The 21,675-nt window shown below is 35.0% G+C and overlaps 1 protein-coding gene across 1 annotated transcript in view; it reads left to right on the top strand.

The window, feature by feature from the left end:
* The window catches only part of IQCM (IQ motif containing M), a 430,351-nt gene that overhangs the window by 220,337 nt on the left and 188,339 nt on the right, over positions 1–21,675 (top strand). The window contains exons 11-12 of the mRNA XM_059165439.1: positions 3,379–3,577; positions 17,417–17,561. Of these exons, the coding sequence (XP_059021422.1) occupies positions 3,379–3,577; positions 17,417–17,561 (344 nt within the window). The remainder of the gene's footprint in view (positions 1–3,378; positions 3,578–17,416; positions 17,562–21,675) is intronic.

Consider the following 21,675-nt stretch of genomic DNA (forward strand, 5'->3'; position numbering starts at 1 on the left):
GAGCCAACAGGCTTTCAAGTGCTAGCCTGATATAAGAAGTAAACAACATAGGGGCCAATGTGCAGGAATCATCTTTGGTTCATTTCTATAACTATGTTAGAAATACTTTACCATTTTTAGCAGCCCTCCTTTTATATAGTGAAGAAGAAAATCTTTGGTGTGGCCTTGCCGCCATCTGGAACACCCAAAAGATAGTTTAAAACATGTCAGAATCGTTTGTTTTTAAGTTTGGGGTTTGAACTTGGAGAAAACAATATGGAAAGAATTGTTAGAGGAGCCAAAGTATAAGCAAAAGTCAGGTGCCTTTAGAGTACAAAAAAATATAACGCAGCCTCAGTAGCATTAAATTTTAGGGATACCAGATTTCACAAGAAGCAGACTAGAAAGAAAAAAAAAGATAATTATGATAAAGGGAATATTTTTGTCACATAGGTAACTTCTGTTGTCTGGGAAAGCTATACTGAAGGCACTAAATGATTTTCCCTTTGTTAAATTAATAGCAGACTGTGGATTCAAAACTCAGTCTGTCAGTTTAACAGAAAGTAAATCAAATTCTAATCTTACTTTTTTTGTATACCACTTAAATAACATTTTGGAGTCAAAGATTGATGAGCATTTCTCTATTTTATGGTTAAGCTCATCAAAATTGACTTAACTTGATCAAAATTTGAAATATTTTATAGCTTTTTCCAAATCCATTATTTGTAAATATAATTCACTTTACATCAAGCCTTCTATAAATTATTCTTCAATCTCAAATTTCCCTTTCTGTTGTTCTGAGCATTCCAATTATTTAGAGAGGTATTATTGATCAGAGTCCATATGTCTAAGACTTAAGATAAAACTTTTTTCTTTTTAGGTTGATAAAAAAACAGACCATACACATCCATCATTTTATAAACATGTTTGCATTTTTTCATTATTCTTTTACTTAATACAGTTCTAATTACTCATATTAACTATAGGTTTTAACCAAAATAACCAATTTCAATTCTCTCTCTCTCTCTCTCTCACACACACACACACACACACACCCCTTTCACTTTTCACACACTTTGGCTAAGGACTCTGTTACATTCAAGGCAATTTAAGAGATGAGCAGAGCTCTTGTGCTTCAATAATCCACATCACACATCACTTTACAGTCATACATAGCTCTTTAAGATTTGTTTCTCTCTTCTTGTTAGAACATGGAACTTAAGGTATAAACTTGGCTGACTTGGGTATTTCTACAACAGTTCTCTTATTCTTCTGAGAGAGAGGAGAAAAAGTAAGGAACTCAAAATTTGTTATATTTCACTATAGATCTTGAAACTCCAGACAGCCAGAAGTAATCATGAACATTTTATATTCATTGCCAGTTTATTTCATACATCAAGACCCATTCATAAAAATTAATATATTAACCAAACAAGAATCCTCTTAGAAGGCAGAGCTCTCTTCTAAAGCTATTCAAAATCAATTTTAATTTAAACAAACAAACTGAATGTTTTCCATTATTTTCTTTGCCTTTTCTGGTAGCTTTGTCTAAATAGAATATTTCTGCAGAACACAAAATTATATAGTTTTGACTCAATCTAAAAAAGTTTTCTCAGGAGAGAGGATGAGAGAAAGAACCAGTAATAGATAGAAAAGAGCTACAGTTACAAGAACATTGTACAAAGTTAACTTTTCCTTTGCAAGGAGAGTAAGGACTTTTTTTCATTTATACACACAAGTTCAAAGAGAATGAATAGCCTTAGTTCTACATCTTTAGCTATAGGTTAAAAATAAATGTGGAACACAGTTTTCTGTGCCTGAGCAAATTTCTCTCCTCAGGTGTGGTTACTTGGGAGTAGGAAGAAGTTCTCTGAGGAATACTTGTTATGAAAGTCTCTTGATATGGAGCTGATCTTCATTCCAGTGGGAACAAAATTGTCTCAAATATTTTTGGCTTTACTGGTATTCAAACAACATGTAATACAAGGCATATCATAAGCTTCAAGACTCACAATAAAGACAAATGAAAAAGACTGAGCTGGGATTCTCTGTCATCCACCATTTACCACCAAACAGACTAGATGGCTGGTGAAATAATCAAAATCAGACTCGCAACATTTCAGTCACCAAGGAAAGAAAAATAATGTCGTTTGTACAAAGTAGAATAGGACTCCTTGAGAACAGCCGACTTCAGACATCAGAGTAAACTCAGAGGGGGAATAAATGCAGAAACAGAGCCATGATACTCACTCTGAGAATCAAGAAAGTGGGGCCTAGGATCCAGAGATCTATATAGTCTTTTTTAGGGCAAGACCCAGTTCTGGTGTTTGAATACATATGGGCATCTCCTTGGAATTTCAGCTGTGAAACTTACAGAAACAAAAGAAATTAAGAAGAAAAAAAGAATGTTTTATATGCTAAAAGTTGTAAGGAAACTAGCCTTTGACCTTTAGATGGCTTAGAAAAAACTGACTACCATGTTAAAAAATAAAACATGTATAAACGAAAAAAGCAGACACAAGATTAGCAAGATTGCAGTCTGGCTGTCTATAGTAGAAAGTCTATAGTATTCTCATATATTTATCATCACTTCAAGGGCCATCCACCTCAGTATGTCAGGGCTTGTCATGGTTTCCATTATAGTTGCCTGCTCCTGTGATCCCGTAGTCCATGACCTTAACAACATATCACCATGCATTTCAATTGAGAGCCTTTGTTAAGATCATTTTTCAGATGATTGGTAAGCAGAGTATCAGTGCCAAATTATTCTGATGTAGTTTTCAATTTAAAATAGCTTCTGAGGGGCACCTGGGTGGCTCAGTGGGTTAAGCCTCTGCCTTCGGCTCGGGTCATGATCTCAGGGTGAAGGGATTGAGCCCCGGATCAGGCTCTCTGCTCAGCACAGAGCCTGCTTCTCTCTTTCTCTCTGCCTGCCTCTCTGCCTACTTGTGATCTCTCTGTCAAATAAATAAATAAAATCTTAAAAAAATAAAAATAAAAATAAAAAATAAAAAATAAAAATGAATAAAAATAAATAAATAAAATAGCTTCTGAGATAGGAAAGTTATTTTGACTAACCTCCTTTGTCATATGAAAATATTTTGTTCCTAAATATCATAACCGACTTTTGAATAGTTACAGATAAACTTTGACAAATTTGCTTTCTTTTGGATTTCCTTTCTTCACAAGGTTCATTTTATATATGTTATATTGATTCTGGCATATTCAAACTTCTTTGGAGAGTCCTATTGACATGTCCAGGTGATCTATGAAATCTATGTACAAAATATAATACATTTCCTATTTTAATACATTTATGATTGAAATGAATTTAAGACTTTTCAGAAGTGATTATTTTCTTATTAACTATAATAAGAAACTTTTATATTTTATTTTTAGGCTGAAGTCTATTCTAAGTAAAAGTGGCAAACTCGACAATAAAGTTAAAAGGATTGGACCACACATAGAAATTTTCCAAGTGTTCCGGGAAAGGACCAAACTCATAAATAACAAAAAAGTAGTTAGAATGATCACCATCATGCAAGCCTATGTCAGAGGATGGCTTGAACGCAAAAGATTGCAGAGAATAATGATCAAGGTAAAGCATGTGTTAAATATAATGTGCACAAATTTTCTTATGTAGATATTAATCAAGTTTTGAATAATAATCTGGTCAATGTATCTATGATAAATTTCTGACTACATTCTTTTCATTGAGAAAATGTTACGAATTATCTACTCTGCTGACAGTTTCAGATTTGGTCAAACCGGAGAATCTGAACAAAAGGCCCAGTGTATTCTTGACCCAATAGTTCTGGGACCACTTGGATTCTAAAGTCAGAACCCCCTGTCCTTTCACTAATTTTGTTTCACTTTTTTACTGTTCGTTGTCCACATAAAACAATTTTCTTCCACTTCCCACACTCCTAGATACTCTTGTATAGCATGCATATTCAACTCAAAAAGAATTACACACACACACACACACACACACACACACACACACACACAACACCCCTGAGCAACTTGCATAAGCAGCAATCTTAACTTTTTAAAAATAAATATCTAGGATCTATTTTGTCTGACAACCATTAATTCTTTGATCTATGAATATGTTTATGGTTTGTTTTGTTAGTTCATTTGTTTTGTTATAGATTGCACATTTAAGTGTAATCATATAATATTTGTCTTTCTCTGCCTGACTTATTTCACATAGCATAATACCCTCTAGATCCAACCATGTTGAAAATGGCAAGATCTCATTCCTTTTTAAGGCTGAATTATATTCCATCGTATCTATCATCTATTTATTATCTATCTATCTATCATCTACCTATCTATTTATCTATCTATCTACCATCAACTATCACATCTTTATCCACTCATCTATTGATGACATTTATGTGACTTCCATATCCTGGCTATTGTAAATAAAGCTGCATTGAGCATAAAGGTGCATATATCTTTGAATTAGTGTTTTAATTTTCTTCAAAAAATACCAAGAGTGGAATTGCTAGATTGTATAGTAGTTCTGTTTTTAATTTTTTGAGGACATTTATACTGTTTTCCATAGTACCTGTATCAACTTACATTCCTGACAGTAATGCACAAAGGTTTTCCTTTCTCCACATCTTCACCAATACTTGTTATTACTTATCTTTTTGATAGTAGCCATTATGACACATGTGAGGTGATATCTTATTGTGGTTTCAATTTGCATTTCCTTGATGGTTAGTGATATTGAGCAGCTTTTCACGTACCTATAGGCATTTGTATGTCTTCTTTGGGAAAACAACTCTGCCTATATTTTAAATTGGGTTTTTAAGAATATTTAGTTGTATGAGTTCTTTATATATTTTGAATGTCAAATCCTTATCTAATATGTCATTTGCAAATAATTTATGCCATTCATTAGGTTGTTTTTTCATTTTGCTGATGGTTCCTTTTCCTGTGCAACAGCTTTTTAGTTGGAGATAGTCATATTTGTACATTTTTGCTCTTGTTGTTCTTGCCTAAGGAGACGGATCTAAAAAATTACTGCTAAGACCAATGTTCAAGAGCTTACTACCTGTGTTTTCTTCTATGAGCTTTATGTTTTAAGGACTCATTTAAGCCATTAATACATTTTGAGTTTATTCTTTTTTTTTATTTTTATTTATTTTTTATTTATTTTTTTTTTAAAGATTTTATTTATTAATTTGACAGAGAGAAATCACAAGTAGATGGAGAGGCAGCCAGAGAGAGAGAGAGGGAAGCAGGCTCTCTGCTGAGCAGAGAGCCCAATGCGGGACTCGATCCCAGGACTCTGAGATCATGACCTGAGCCGAAGGCAGTGGCTTAACCCACTGAGCCACCCAGGCGCCCCATTTTGAGTTTATTCTTGTTTGTGTGTAATAAAGTGAACTAGTTTCATTCTTTGGCATGTAGCTGTCCCGTTTTAACAACATCATTTATTGAAGAGCCTGTCTTTTCCTCATTTTATATTCTTATCATAGATTACTTTATTATTATAGATTACTATTATCATAGATTACTTGAGTTTATAAGTGAGGGTTTATTTCTGGGCTGTCTATTCTCTTCCATTGATCTATGTGTCTGTTTTGATCACTGTTGCTTTGTAGCATAGTTTGAACTCCTGGAACATGATACCTCCAGCTTTGTTCTTTTACGAGATTGTCTTTGTTATTTGGAGTTGGTTTGGTTCCATACAAATTTTAGTTTATTCTAATTCTGTAAAAATATGCTACTGATATTTTTATAAGGATTGCAGTGAATTTGCAGATGACTTTGGGAGTATGGACATCTTAATACTACAAAAAAAAAAAAAACTAATGGTGTACTGTGTGGTGACATGACATAATAAACAAACAAACAAACAAACAAACAAACAAAAAGCAATATGAATTCTTCCAATCCATGAGTATAGTATGTTTTTATATTTAATCATATTTGATTTCTTTCATCAGTGTCATTTAGTTTTTAAAATACAGTTCTTTTATCTCTTTGGTTAAATTTATTTCTAGGTTCAACATTTTGAGGAACCTCCATGTTGTTTTCCAGAGAGGTTGCACCAGCTTGCATTCCACCAACAGTGTAGGAGGGTTCCCCTTTCTCCGCATCCTCGCCAGCATCTGTCACTTCCTGACTTGTTAATTTTAGCCATTCTGACTGGTGTGAGGTGATATCTCATTGTGGTTTTGATTTGTATTTCCCTGATGCCGAGTGATATGGAGCACTTTTTCATGTGTCTGTTGGTCATCTGGATGTCTTTGCAGAAATGTCTGTTCATGTCTTCTGCCCATTTCTTGATTGGATTATTTGCTCTTTGGGTGTTGAGTTTGCTAAGTTCTTTATAGATTTTGGACACTAGCCCTTTATCTGATATGTTGTTTGCAAATATCTTCTCCTATTCTGTCAGTTGTCTTTTGAATTTGTTAACTGTTTCCTTTGCTGTGCAAAAGCTTTTGATCTTGATAAAATCCCAATAGTTCATTTTTGCTCTTGCTTCCCTTGCCTTTGGTGATGTTCCTAGGAAGATGTTGCTGCAGTTGAGGTCGAAGAGGTTGTTGCCTGTGTTCTCCGCAAGGATTTTGATGGATTCCTTTCTCACATTGAGGTCCTTCATCCATTTGAGTCTATTTTCATGTGTGGTGTAAGGAAATGGTCCAATTTTATTTTTCTGCATGTGGCTGTCCAATTTTCCCAACACCATTTATTGAAGAGGCTGTCTTTTTTCCATTGGACATTCTTTCCTGCTTTGTTGAAGATTAGTTGACCATAGAGTTGAGGGTCTAATAGCACTACTGGGTATTTACCCTAAAGATACAAACGTAGATCCGAAGGGGCACATGCACCCGAATGTTTATAGTAGCAATGTCTACAATAACCAAACTATGGAAAGAACCTAGATGTCCATCAACAGATGAATGGATAAAGATGATGTGGTATATATACACAATGGAATACTATGCAGCCATCAAAAGAAGTGAAATCTTGCCATTTGTGACGACATGGATGGAATTAGAGGGTATTATGCTTAGCGAAATAAGCCAAGCGGAGAAAGACAACTATCATATGATCTCCCTGATATAAGGAAGTGGAGATGCAACATGGGGGTTAAGGGGGTAGGAAAATAAATGAAACAAGATGGGATTGGGAGGGAGACAAACCATAAGTGACTCTTAATCTCACAAAACAAACTCAGGGTTGCTGGGAGGCGAGGGGCTGGGGGAAGGGGGGTGGGGTTATGGACATTGGGGAGGGTATGTGCTATGGTCACTGCTGTGAAGTGTGTAAACCTGGTGATTCACTTACCTGTACCCCGGGGGATAAAAATATATGTTTATAAAAAATAAAAAAATTAAAAAAAAACAATTAAACATAACAAAACAAAACAAATTTATTTCTAGGTATTTTATTCTTTTGGATGCACTAGTAAATAAGATTCTTTTTTAAATTTCTCTTTCTGATAGCTTGTTATTACTATAAAGAAACATATTTATATATATTGATTTTATAGCCTACAACTTTACTGAATTCATTTATTAAACCTAACAGTATTTTGGTTGAGTCTGTGTTTTTTTATATGTAGTATCATGTCATCTGCAAATGGTGATGATTTTATTTCTTCTTTTCCAATTTGGAAGCCTTTTATTTCCTTCCCCATCCCCAAGTACTGTGTCTAGGACTTCCAATACAATGTTAAATAAAAGTGGTTAGAGTGGGCATCTTTGTTTTGTTCCTGATCTTAGAGAAAAAGGTTTTGGCCTTTCATTACTGAGTATGATGTTAGCTCTAAATATATATAGCTTTTTTATTAGTTGAGTTATGGTCCCTCTATACCCATTTTATTGAGAGTTTTTATAATAAGTGAATGTTGAATTTTATCAAATTCTTCTTCTACATCTACTGAAATGATCATGTGATCTTTACCTTCATTTCCTTAATATGGTGCATCATGTTGATTGATTTATGGATGTTGGAACATTCTTGCATCCCTGAAATAAAGTTCACTTGGTCATGGTATATGAATATCTTAATTTACTGTTGAATTCAGGTTCCAGGTATTTTGTTGAGGATTATGGTATCTGTGTTCATCAGGGACTCTGGCCTGTTATTTCTTTTCTTTCCTTTTTTCCTTTTCTTTCCTTTCCTTTTTTCTTTCTCTTTTCTTTCCCTCTCTTCTCCTTTCCTCTTCTCTCCTCCCTTCCCTTTTCCCCCTTCCCCCCTTCCTTCCTCCTTCTTTCCTTCTTCCTTCTTTCTTTTTCCTTCTCTGACTTTGGTATCAGGGTAATACTGGCCTCATAAAATAAGTTTGGAATTGTTCATTCTTTCCATTTTTTGGTAAGGGTTTGAGAAGTATAGGTATTAAATAAACAGTAATAGTGTTTCTCAAATGCTTCCAAAAAATTGAAATTTTTGATACTGATACCAAAGTCAGAGAAGGACATCACCAAAAGAAAGAAAGAAAGAAAGAAGAAAAGAAAAGAAAAAAAGAGAGAAGAGAAGGAAAAAAAAAAAAAAGAAAAGAATCACAGGCCAGTGTCCCTGACGAACACAGATACTATAATTCTCAACAAAATATTACAAAACTGAATTCAATAGTACATTAAGATGATCATATACCATGACCCAAGTGAACTTTATTCCAGGGGTGCAAGAATGTTTCAACATCCATAAATCAATCAACATGAAGCACCACATAACAAAATGAAGGTAAAAATCACATGATTATTTCAGTAGATGTAGAAGAAGAATTTGGTGAAATTCAATGCTCATGATAAAAACTCTCAATAAAATGGGTATAGAGGGGGACCATGCCTTAACTCTGTTTCATTTAGATCTTTTTCTGAGGTTTTATTTTGTACTTTTATTTGGAACATACTCATCTTTCTCCTCATTTTACTTGACTCTCTGTTTCTGTGTATTAAGTGAAACAGTTACCTTTAGCCTTGTGTAGGTGATAAAACTTCTCATTCAACTAAGAGCTTTAGCTCTTAGTTGTTTCTTGAACCTTTGTGATTGTGAAAGCAGACTGATTAATTTTTGATAGGTACCTATTACTGAGGTGTGCCAAGTCCTGCCAGTGTCCCAAGGAGAGGGATCTCCTTTAGTACCAGGTTTCAGGCTGACTAGAAGCCATACCCTCAGGCAGTAGCTTTAAAAATATTCAATTATACAGTCCTGTGGGGCTACAACTGTAAATCCTACTGACCCCCAGATCAGAAAATCTAGAGGATTCCTCTGAGTGATAGTTGCAAAATTGGAGCTCCAGGTTAAATATATAATCTTCTTTTCTAGGAATTATTGTTGAGGAATAGTGAGGCCAGAGAAGTGTGCAAGGCTGATGTTGCCCAGCTTATATTCCCTGAGAGCGCTTCTGTAGACTCTAGATGTGTTGCAAACCTGAAGCCTATCCTTTAGACTGAAGCTGAAGCTCTGTGACGAGTAAGTCACAGAGTCCCATTTCTACAGGAAAATTGGGGGTGTATTTCAGTCTGCTGACTGTGGTTCTGTGGGAGGTAGTTTGCCAAGAGCTCTTTCCAATGGAAGTACTGTGCAGCCTAAGAAGGTGAACCCTCTTGACCACTAAGGCCAGGCAACCAACAGGCATCATCTGTGTGGATTGTGCACACCCTCTGACTTTAGCAAGGCACGTGAAGAGTGTAGGGGGCAGGGCACACTCACTGGCTTCAGCAAGGCAGTAGGAAAATTCTTTGTTTGCATATGCCTGTGGCCTTAGAGCTGTAGTAGGAGAATGTTTTGTTTGTGTGTGCCTGCTAGCTTTAGCAAGAGAGTGGGAGAATGTCATGATCACTTGCACTTGCTGGCCCCAGCCAGGTCACAGGCTTTAGCAAGGGACTGGGAGAATGTTGTGACTGCTCACACACATGGGCCCCAGCCAGTGTCACCACCATTCACCCATGCCAGCCTTAGCAAGACAACAGGTTAGCACTAAATCTGCACATACCTGCCTATGCTAGCCAGATTGGAGAGAGTGCAAAAATGGCATTTGCTAGTGTGTCCATCTCTGAAGAGAGTCCCAGCTGTCCCCTGCCCCTTGTCTTAAGACTAGCAAATGAATTCCTTTCACGTGTGGTCCAGGTGCTTTTCAAACTTACTTTTGTGCTGGGTCCTGCAATTAGTGAGACTATAGCCAAGCCTTTTAAAAAGAGAACCTCAGTTCCCTACAGCCTTTGTCTTTTTTGAATGTAAGCCCTGTTGGTTTTCCTACCCATCTCTATATAGTCTTTTTATCCTTTGTGGTGAGGAACAGTTCTGTTAGTTTTCTTTTTCAGAGGAAATTGTCCACATGTATCTATAGGTTTGGTGCATTTGTAGGAAGAGGTGAGCTCAGGATCTTCCTATGCCAACATCTTGGACCACCCCTCCTCACTACCTATATTGATGAATTATTCCACCACTCATTGTCCAAATTACACCTGGAATTTTCTTAGACTTTTTCAAATTCCTCACTTCATTATTCAGTTGATTGTCACCATAACATTTCTGTGTTGCTCTTCCTCTCTTTGTTTCTTGCCAGAGGTTCTATTGATCAACCTTCACATGGAGAACTACACTTGTCTCCTAATTATTCTCCTTGCAGCCTACCCCCTAATATGTTATATATGCAATTAAGAAAATATATATATATATATGCAATTAAGAAAAAAAACTCTTATTGCCTTATTCCATTTCTTATACTCTTTTAATGGCCCTATATTGCTTATAGGAGAAAGTATGAATTCTCTAACATAGTACACATGACCTCCCTGGTCTGGCACTTGCCCACTGTCCATCTTCATCCCATGATACTTCCTCACTAACGCCCTGTGCTCTAAAAAAGCCCAAATTCTTTATTTTTTCCTATTATATCCTATGTTTTAATGCTATTCTCTTAAGCTGGAATACTCTTCCTCCCTAATCTTTGGATAAACTCCAACTCATCTTTCAAGATCTTTTAAAAATTATATGTGCTAAGACATTGTCCCTGGCCCATCAAGCAGAAATAATTTCTCTATTCTTTTGGTTATTATTTTGCTCATGTTATCTATATTATGATCTTTTATTTACATGTCTGTCATAAGCAATACCAATAAGTGACCTATTTGGGAGTACATACTTGTTATCTTCAAATTTTTAGCACCACATTGCTTTTTGACACACAATATACAATCCTATTATTTTAACTATTTGCACTTTTTTCTGCTTTTTTCTTTTTTACTTAGTTATTTCTTTACATTTACATGGTTTCTGTTTTGTTTGTTTCTGTGTTCAAAAGGTTAGAATAGTGCTTGGTACATGGTAAGTATTCAACAAGTATCTACTGAATGGATAAATTAATTCATAGTTATAGAAATTTATCAGGGTACTCTAATGATTCTCTTTTATATATAAAGAGAAATAATGTGGATGTATGTATTTAAGTATATGAAACAGTATATATTATATAATATATATTATGTATCACATGTATATGATATATGTATGATTGTGCATTTATATTATGATTTAATTTAATTATATCATTTTCTGCTATTGAAGAGAATTGTAGAGTCATATATCACCTCTGGGAGAAAAACAAGCCTAGTAAACTTAGAGATCAAGAATGGGTCCAAAATAATGGTGAAAAAGGGATACTGACAAGGAAATGTTGAATTTCTATGTAGAGGTAGAATTTTAAATAAAAAAAAAATGGGAAGCATGTTCAAAGAGTTGGGGCCAATATAAACTATATTATTGACTTTGATTTGGTTATAAAATTTTTATGATCGTTTCTTTGCTTTTTTATTCTATCACTGGTGTGGTGCTTTTTATGTTGAATGGCTGCTTTGTTTGTATGGTTAATGTTGTTTTGTCTACCATTGAACAGCTAGTGCAGGAGGCTTGTAATGCATACATTGTCAGGTTCCAGGACTGTGCCTATGTGCAGGGTTGTTTTTTGGGGGAATTCTTGATAGACTTTCTGCTCTAGCAGCTGCACAGCAAATCACTGGGTAATTGTCAGCACCATGGCAATCCCTCTGCTAGAAAACTTCCATGGTCACATTGTTTGGCTGCCACTTCAGAGCTGGTAGTTGTGGACAGTGTCTACTAGAAAGTCTCTTTGAATTACCTCAAGAGACTATACAATTTCCATAATTTCCTGTGAAATACTCCAGTTTGGGTTTATTTAGAAATAATGAAGCACCACTGAACTATCATATCAGTCATAAGGGTACCACAGATGTCATTGCATTTGACTGTCAATGTTATTTATTTCCATCATTCCAAGTGTCCTTTTCCTTTTAAAAACTCTGTGTTGTTTGTTTGCATGTATTTGGGAATAAGTAATAGTGGTATTTAAAAAACCAGTTAAGGTATAAAAATAGTATTTTTTCCCATTGTGATTCCTCTGAGCTTTTACATAATTTCAGTATTTTTCTCTGAATATTTATAGTTTAAAATTTTAAATTTCAGTCTTAAATTAATGTATTCATTTTCTATTTGCCCCAAATACTGAAATTCTAGGGCATTTGAAGAGCTCACATTTGCAACAAGAAAGTGCTGAAAATCAATCATCTTTGAATAAATATTTGTTGAATAAATAAACTTGGAATAGTTCTGAAAAATCCGAGTATTAAGGTTACCATAGCAATAGACTATGCATAAACCAGTGGTTTTTAACCTTTTGGAGGTCACGGAACACTTTGGAAATTTGATAAACTATGGATTTCCTCCCATTATCTCAAAACACACACACACAAAATAAGAAAATCCTGGAGCCCAATCTTGGTCCCCATGGCACAGGTGGTACTGAACAGAAAAGTTAATTTTTTTTTTTATAACATTTACTATGTATTGGATCCAGTTTCTTGTCTGGTGTGTGATCTCATAGAACATATAGTCTAGAGAGACATGCAGATAATTAAAAGAAGTCTTAGGTACTATTAGAGCATTTAGGAAGACCATTTAATCCAAAAGATTGTGTCTGGTGAGGGGGTTGGATAGTGCCAATACATTGAGATCCAGAAAATGAGGGGTAGTTATATTTTGTCAGGAAGACTGATAGGCTGAGAGAGTTGTAGGAACAGTAAAAGACAATCAATGACCGTAGGTGAGCTAGAACATTGAGGGGCCAAGAGCTGCTTGGGAGGATATTGACAGTAGAGAAAGCTGAGATAGCAGTCAGATTAAGCATGGCTTTTTTGTTTGTTTGTTTGTTTGTTTGTTTTTTGACAGAAAAGAGAGAGCGAGAGAGAGAGCAAGAGTGTGCAAGCAGGGGGAACTGCAGAGGAAGAAGGAGAAGCAGACTCTCTGCTGAGTAGGGAGCCCCATGTGGGGCAGGATCCCAAGACCCTGGGATCATGACCTGAGCTGAAGGCAGACACTTAACTGATTGAGCCACCCAGATGTCCTGATTAAGCATGTTCTTTAAAACCATGCTAAGGAGTCCATGCTTTTACTTAGTATATGGGAATGGCTGATTTTAAAGCTAATCAGTGACATTAATTGATTTGCCTTTTAGAAAGATTACTGACTCTGGGCAGTGAATTGGGAGACAAGGGTGACAGAATTAGAAGGTGGACAATGGGTATGCTTTTTCAGTAATTTGGTGTGTGATAATAGAGACTTGAGTTAGGGCTGGAGAGATGGAACAGACACAGGACAATGGGTTTGAATGGATTTAAAGATAAGGGAGAGAGAGGAGTCAAGAACAATTCCTCAATTTTTGTGCGTCTTGTCTTGGGCATCCTGGTGGATGGTTGTGAAATACAGAATTTAAGAAGAAGAGCAGGTCGGAGAGAGAAGGAAAGAAAAAGAAATAGAGTCCAGTTTCCAACACTGGCTTTGAATTACCTGTGGGAAATCTTTGAGATGTCTGGGAGGCAGTTGAATATATAGGTCCAAAACTCAGAAGGAAGATTGGGCCATAAGGAAGCATTTAGACTTCTTCAGTAGTTTTTTAATTCTTTTCTACCTTAACATACTTGAGGAAGACAATAAAACCTTCCCACTCATTAAAGTAACCCCATTTAGCAGTGATTCTCATGTTATTTCTGAGAAAGGTGGCTGCATGGCTCCCTTAATTCAGGTCTGTGCTCATTGTTAATTATCAAAAATCTGCTCCATACTGCCTTGTAAAGAGGTAACATCCAGTCTGGTCACTCCTTGTTCTATTTAAAAGACTTCAAACCACTTACTGCCAGCCAGCACATAGATATTTGTTTATTGGACTACTGTTTCTTCCATTACAATGTAACTCCCTGAGACAAGAATTTTGCCTTCTGTGTTCATTAATCTGTTCACAAAGTGTAGAATACCCTGTTACATAACAGACTCCTAATTCATTAGCTAAATTACATAAAGTATATAAATTAAAACAAGTAATTTTCAACATGATGGAGGATGTATAATAGCTTATTTGGATGAGAGGATGTGAAATTTGAAAAAAATTTTCTAAATATTTTGATTCAGCTCCCTGACCAAGGATAGCTTCCTGTACTCTGACCCCATCTGTATATTTGAGATCATTATTAGTGATACTGACTGGAGGCAGGAGAATATTGTATTAAGAAAGAAGGTGGAGTCACTAATCTCCCATACTGCTAGGAATAAAGGTCTAGACAGAATTTTCTGTCTTTACAACAGTTAGTTCACGGATGAACTTTAGAAATTTCTTTGGAGTGATGTGGAAAGAAGGAAGTGAAAACATCGAAGAGACATTATGAGGTATAGCGAAAAATAGTTTACAATGGAAAATAATTAAGTACATTTAAATGTTTATGGCAAAATCCAATAAGAGGGGAAGCTTGATGATATAAGAGAGGTGAGGATAATCCATATTAGAAGGCTAAGAATATTGGAGGGGGTTGTGTTTATAAGACACCTGACAGGATTAGCCTTAGGTAAAAAAGACATATTTCTCTGTTGTAGGACCAAAGGATGTTGCTGAGTGTTTAGATTGATGATAGGAAGTTGAGATAACAATAATCTAATGTTTTTCCCTTGGTAAAGTGGAGGACAAGGTCATTTGCTGAGAATGAGCATTTAGAAGGTGAGTTTGAATGTTTGAGGAGGTTGAGTTTCTACAGAAAATGACAAAAAGAGAGATGCCCAGAAAAACATAGGTGAATTTTGATGCCACTTTGAGAACCCAGAGGGGTTGGTGATGAAGATTTGAAGTGGTACCATTCCTCTAAGTCATATTATTATCTTTACTAGCTATGAAAAGTAAGGCATTTAACAAAACTTGTCTAAAGTTAGAGATCCATCCAATGGCATAGCTGAATTTTGAGTATCAAACCTAAGTCTGCCTAGTTCTAGGCACTTTAAAACATTAGACCATTCTGGTAACAATAGTATTGAACGATCATTGCAAAATATAGTGGAGTCTTTTCTTAGGCTGTGCTCACCATAGGCATTCGAGTATCCTGCAAAAAGCCAAAATTAGATTAAAACTCCCTTCTGATGTAGAGCCAATTGGTATGTGGTCACATCGGAGAGATGATTCAGAGAGCCTGAGCTGTATTGATATAAAGGAGCACCAATTGTGTGGCAACTAGAAGTTGCTACTTAAATTTTGCAGAGATGCATGAGAGGAAGACAAGATTCAGTGATACAATTGACCAAGAATGTGTACTCACAGTCTTTATACTAAGCAATTAGAGATAGAAAAATTAAGCATGTGCTTCAGGTATGTTATAATCATTCTGACCAAGATCAAAGTGAGTGGCAGCTGACACAGAAAACAGGCCTGAAGAGAGTAGGATCCCACCTAGGAGAGAGACATTTTCTTTACATACATGTGTGTGGCTAAGGGCTTCACTAATTCTTTAGTGCATGAGGAAGTGAATACAAAAATTACATTTAACATTATGTGTAGCTTGTATACTTATAAGTGTGTGTATGTATGTGTGTGTAAGATAACAATTCAGAATATTCAATCCTTCTTTCATTGGGTTTTAGTTACGTTTAAAAGACTAAACTAGGTTTAAAAACCTAGTTTTAAATTTAAAAACCTTTTCCTGATTTGCTTTAATAAGGTTTTTGTATAAAGACCTTTTTTGATAATGTCATATACAAGTGTTTAGATAAGGTTAGACTTCAGTTCATATATATGGGCAAGTTATCTACTTATATGTCTAACATCATTTTTTAAAAGTTGAAAAGTTGAACTGTGGATAACATTCGATACTGCCCCAGTGTTAAAAAAAAACTCAACATGTAAAAATCTCTTATAAACTAATATAACATTATAACACTATCATAACAATAAAAGAAATAGGTAGAAGACATGAACTAGTACTTTACTGTAGAAGAAGCACAAGTGGCAAATAAATATGAAAAGAGAGGACTCTAGCTATCTAAGCTATCTAAGAAATTAAGCCCAACTTAGTGTCCTAAGGTAGTGAAATTCTCCAAACAAGCAATCCATTCATTACTTTTTTGAAACAAGACATGATGGTACAATGAAAAGGCAGACTAAAAGTGCATACTTGAAAAATTTTCAAATATTGATGTGTGGTAAGTATGATGCATTTACCCTTTAAGTCAACACGGATTAAAAATTATAATTACTAATTTGTAAGTCTTTTATATTCTAATATTATTTTTATAATTATTAGAGAAAAAATTCATGGACTTAAATACATTCTTAAAAATGAAAATAGATGAATTAAGTCTTCAAAAAGTCAAGAATAGGAAAATAATTCTTTAAAAAGGAATTCATAAAGATAAGTAGAGAAATTAATGAGCTAGTAAATGTAAAATCTAAAAATAATTGAATTGATAAATAAAATAGAACTATTTATTTAGAAAAAACCTGAAATAGATTATTTTTTTAATTTTTAAAGCCTATTGCAATAGAATGTGGAAAATGTATTTATATAAATATATAGTCACAGTTAAAAGGCAAACTGATAAAGCAAAATTTGTACATTTGCTGAAAAGGATTAAAGAGTTTTAGAAATAAACATGAAGAACCTGAAAAGTCCAGGAAAATTTAAGTAAAAGATAGTAATATACAATTTTCAGAAGAAAGAAAATAAATACGAATTTGAGCACCCCTAGTGAACAGTCTAGGCAAGAATCACCGTTACAGAATAATGTTTTTTTTTTTTTTTTTTTCCTGGCCAAGTGGGTTACAAATTATAGAAATCAGAATGCCCAGCCTAGGAAGCTTCCATGAAGGTAGCCATCTTTGAAAATTCTATGCTATGGGAACTATGGGTATCTGATGACCAAGTTTTTCATATTGAGGCTCTCTGAGCTTCAAGATTATCTTATTTTACAGTGCATGTGTTTTAGGCCACCTACACAATAAACATTAATAAATACATCCAAAATTTAAGAAACTGGGTGAAATAGATGAAATGAAAAGGGCAAAATCAGATTAAATATATACAGAAGAAATATGTAAATATGAGGCTTTACTGTCTATATTGCTGTTTTATAGGCTTTGTCTCATGGACCAAATTTGAGAGCAGTTATAAAGATGTATCATAGACAGATCCATCGTGTTAAATATCGACTTGGTCTTTGGAGGACAAGACAAATTATAAACTTTGCAGAGCTAGAGGAATGGATGGACAGAAAAAAGTGTAAGTGATACAGTCGTTCCTGGTTTGATTTTAAATTTGGAATTCATTTAACCATTGGAATTTTATATATAGTTTACATGTAATTATCCATAGACACCAAAGGTAAATCTATTTTATAATCCTGAAATCTACCTGCATTTTATTTTTTTTTAAATTTTTTTAAAAGTTTTATTTAAATTCCACTTAGTTAATATGCAATGTAGTATTAATTTCAGGTCTATAATGTGGTGAGTCAGTACTTGCATACAATATCTGAAGGCTATTTGCATTTTAAAGTGATGTATGTTTCATTTAATTTATTAGGATCCTGTGTTTATAAGCAACAGAAAACCCAGTCTAGTTAACCAAAGCAAAAAGGAAATTTAAAAGAAAAATACAGGAAACGTAACTTAAGAGTCAGATTTCATACAGAACTCAACACAGAGCTATTTTCAGGGCTCCTATGTGGTTCAGTTGGATAAGTGGCTGTCTTCTGCCCAGGTCATGATCTCAGGGACCTGAGATTGAGCCCCTAGTGGGTCTCTCTGCTCAGCGGGGAGTCTGCTTCTCATTTTCCTTCTGCCCCTTCCCCTTGCTTGTGCTCTCTCTCTCTCTCTCAAATAAATAAATTAAATCTTAAAACAAAACAAACAAACAACAACAAGAAAAAAAAAACGCACAAAAAACAAAGTTACTTCAGAGATTTAGAGAGCAAAATGTAAGGAAAAATTTCATTTTGACTTTGGGAGATAGATAAGCTGTTATCACTTTTAAGACTTTTTTGTTTCTATGCTTTAAGTTCAAATTCCAAGGAGAGGGAGCACCTGATTGGTTTAATTTGAATCATGAGTCCAATACTCTTCCATGGGAGGGCAGAGAACTTTGCTTGAGAGTTGCACAGAAGCTCTATCCACTTGGGGAGGAGTAGCTCCCCAAAGGAAAACTACATATTGCTAACATAAGAATAGCTAATGGACACCAAGTAGACTAAATAGATATCTATTATGTATTACTTGTTAGTGTTGATATTTTGTCCACAGAACACTTTCCCTAATATTTATCTTAGCTTTCAGAGAGCCTCATTCCTATTATATTTAATGAGTTTACATTGCTTAGGAATAGGATGGACATTATATCCAGTGTCTTGATTAAAAAAATAATAAATGAGGACTTCTTGTTTTTGTAAGGAGCTTATACCTCTCCACTCCATCTTAACAAAAAAAGAAAAAGCCGAATAGACTAAAATTTTTACTCTTTTCATGGGTCTATAAACGAAGAGAAGACACAGGCCAAAACACTGCTACCAAGATTAAAGAGACTGACATATAGTGAGTTGCAGTTTCCCAGAGCAGAGACTCATGAGTAGAAATGAATGTGGGAGGAAACAGGTGTTTGCAAGGATGTGGAGAAAAAGGAACACTCATGCACTATTGGTGGGAATGAAAACTGGTGCAGCCACTGTGGAAAATAGCATGGAGGTTTCTCAGAAACCTAAAAATAGAAATACCCTACAATCCAGTAAATCACACCACTGTGTATTTACACAAAGAATACAAAAACACTAATTCAAAATGATATATGCACCCATATATTTATTGTAGCATTATGTACAATAGCCAAATTATAGAAGCAATGCAAGTGCAAGTGACCACTGATAAATGAATGGATAAAGAAGAAGTGGTATATATACTTATGGAGTATTACTCAGCCATAGAAAAAGAATTACATCTTACCATTTGTAACTACATGGTTGGATCAAGAGTAAATGCCAAGTAAAATAAGTCATAGAAAGACAAATACCATATGATTTTACTCATGTGTGGAATTTAATAAAACAAATGAATAAAGAAAAAAGCGAAAAACCAAGACCAGACTCTTTAGAGAACAAACAGGTAACATTGTATGTTAATTATACTGGAATTAAAATTAAAAAAAAAAAAAAAGAATTTGATGTAAGAACCAGTGCCAGGTAGGAAAATTGAACCATCATTGACAAATAGCTAGAAGCTCAATGTGAACAATTCTGAGAGTTAAAAACCACAGTATCATTATAATTACCTCTAGGAGCTTGACCAGATTTTCACAGTAAATGTCAGAAAAAGGCAACTATTTTGAAATTTGCTAGAGCACACTTTTCTTTTCTTCTTAAAGATTTGATTTATTTATTTGAAAGAGAGAGAGAGAAAGACCACAAGTAGGCAGAGAGGCAGGCAGAAAGGGAGTGGGGGAAGCAGGCTCCCTGCAGAACAGAGAGCCTGATGTAGGGCTCAATCCAAGGACCCTAAGATCACGACCCGAACTGAAGGCAGAGGCTTAACCCACTGACCCACCCAGGCACCCCTAGCACACTTTTCTTAAGAAGGTTGACATTCAGGGGAAATTAGTTAACCAGAGCCTAGCCTGCTGGGTTATTTTCTGAACTTAACTGACGTGGTGAAGAGAAATACCCAATTTCAGTCCATTTTGGCCATCCTGTCCCACCTATAGGGGGAGAGAAAAAAACCGAGAAACACTTGTATAATTTACAGTCCAGAGACATAAGGTCATTAAGAAACTGCAACCTAATCATAGGTCTGTAGAACACTTCCTCTCTTGCCTTACTACCACATTACTAAAGGTCTATTTGCAATAGTTCCTTTTACTTGATATATCACATCTGGCTATCAATAAAAAATTAAAGCTATACAAAAAAGCAAAAAAGCACAGTTTGAATAGACAAAGCATCAGAACCAGAAATGGCAGGGATGTTGGAATTATCAGATCAGAGATTTAAAACAACTATGATTAACACACTACAGGCTAAACAACAACAACAACAATAACAACAACAACAAAAACACTACAGGCTCTCATGGATAAAGTAGACAACATGCAAAAACAAGTGGGTGATGTAAGCAGAGAGATGGAAATCCTAAGAAAGAACCAAAAAAAAAAAAATGCTTGAGATAACACTGTAATAGAGATGAGAAATGCCTTTGATGGTCTTATTAGTAGATTAGACATGGCTGAGGAAAGACTCCCTGAGCTAGAGGATAAATCAGTAGAATCCTTGAAAACTGAGAAAGCAATAGAGCAAAGACTGAAAAGAAAAAAAAGAAGAAAACCTGAACAAAATATGCAGGAGCTATAGGACAATTACAAAAAGAGTTAACATAAGGATAATGGGAATACCAGAAGGAGAAGAAAGAGAGAAAATAATAGAACAGATATTTAAAAATAATGACTGAGAATTTCCCCCAAATTATTCTTGGATACCAAGCCACAGATTCAAGCATCTCAGAGAACACCAAGCAGAATAAATTCCAAAAATTACAGTTATTTTGGTATATGCATTATCATCTTCAAACTATAGCAAATCAAAGATAAAAAATCCTGAAAGAAACCAGATGTAAAAAGCACCTAGCCTATAGTGGAAGAAAGATAAAAATTACATGCAATCTATTAGAAACCATACAAGCAAGAAGGGAGTGAAATATTTAAACTGGTGGGAGAGGAAAAAACAAACAAACAAACCCAACAAAAAACAAAAATCTTAAACCTAAAGTGATGGAAGAAAAAACAAACAAACAAACAAACCCGTCTAAGAAAAAAAAGAACAAGGACACACATTACTAATATCAGAAAAAGAGGATATTTCCATGCATACTTTGGACACTGAAAGGAGAATAAAGGAATACTATGAACAACTTTAATTTACAAAATTAATATCCTAAACAAAGTGGACCATTTCCTTGAAACACACAGTCTGCTAAAATTCAAACAAGAAGAAAGAGACTCTGAATAGGCCTATGTCTATTAAATAAATGGAGTTGGTAATTAATAACATTCCAAACAGAAAGCATCAGGCCCAGATGGCTTCACTGGTGAATTCTACTAAACACTTAAAATTTTATTTATTTTTTGAGAGGGAGAGAGAGAAAACATGTGAGCAGGAGGGAAGGGGTAGAGAGAGAAAATTATCAGGCTCCATGCCCATTGTAGAGCCTGACATGGGGCTCTGTCTCTCGACCCTGAGATCATGATCTTCAACCAAATTCAAGAGTTGGACACTTAACTGTGCCCCAGTTCCCTATAATCTTTTTCAGTGGTTAGAAGCAGAGGGAATACTTCCTAACTCGTCCTATGGGGCCAGTAT

Source organism: Mustela lutreola, chromosome 1, assembly GCF_030435805.1.
Source record: "Mustela lutreola isolate mMusLut2 chromosome 1, mMusLut2.pri, whole genome shotgun sequence".
NCBI lineage: Eukaryota > Metazoa > Chordata > Mammalia > Carnivora > Mustelidae > Mustela > Mustela lutreola.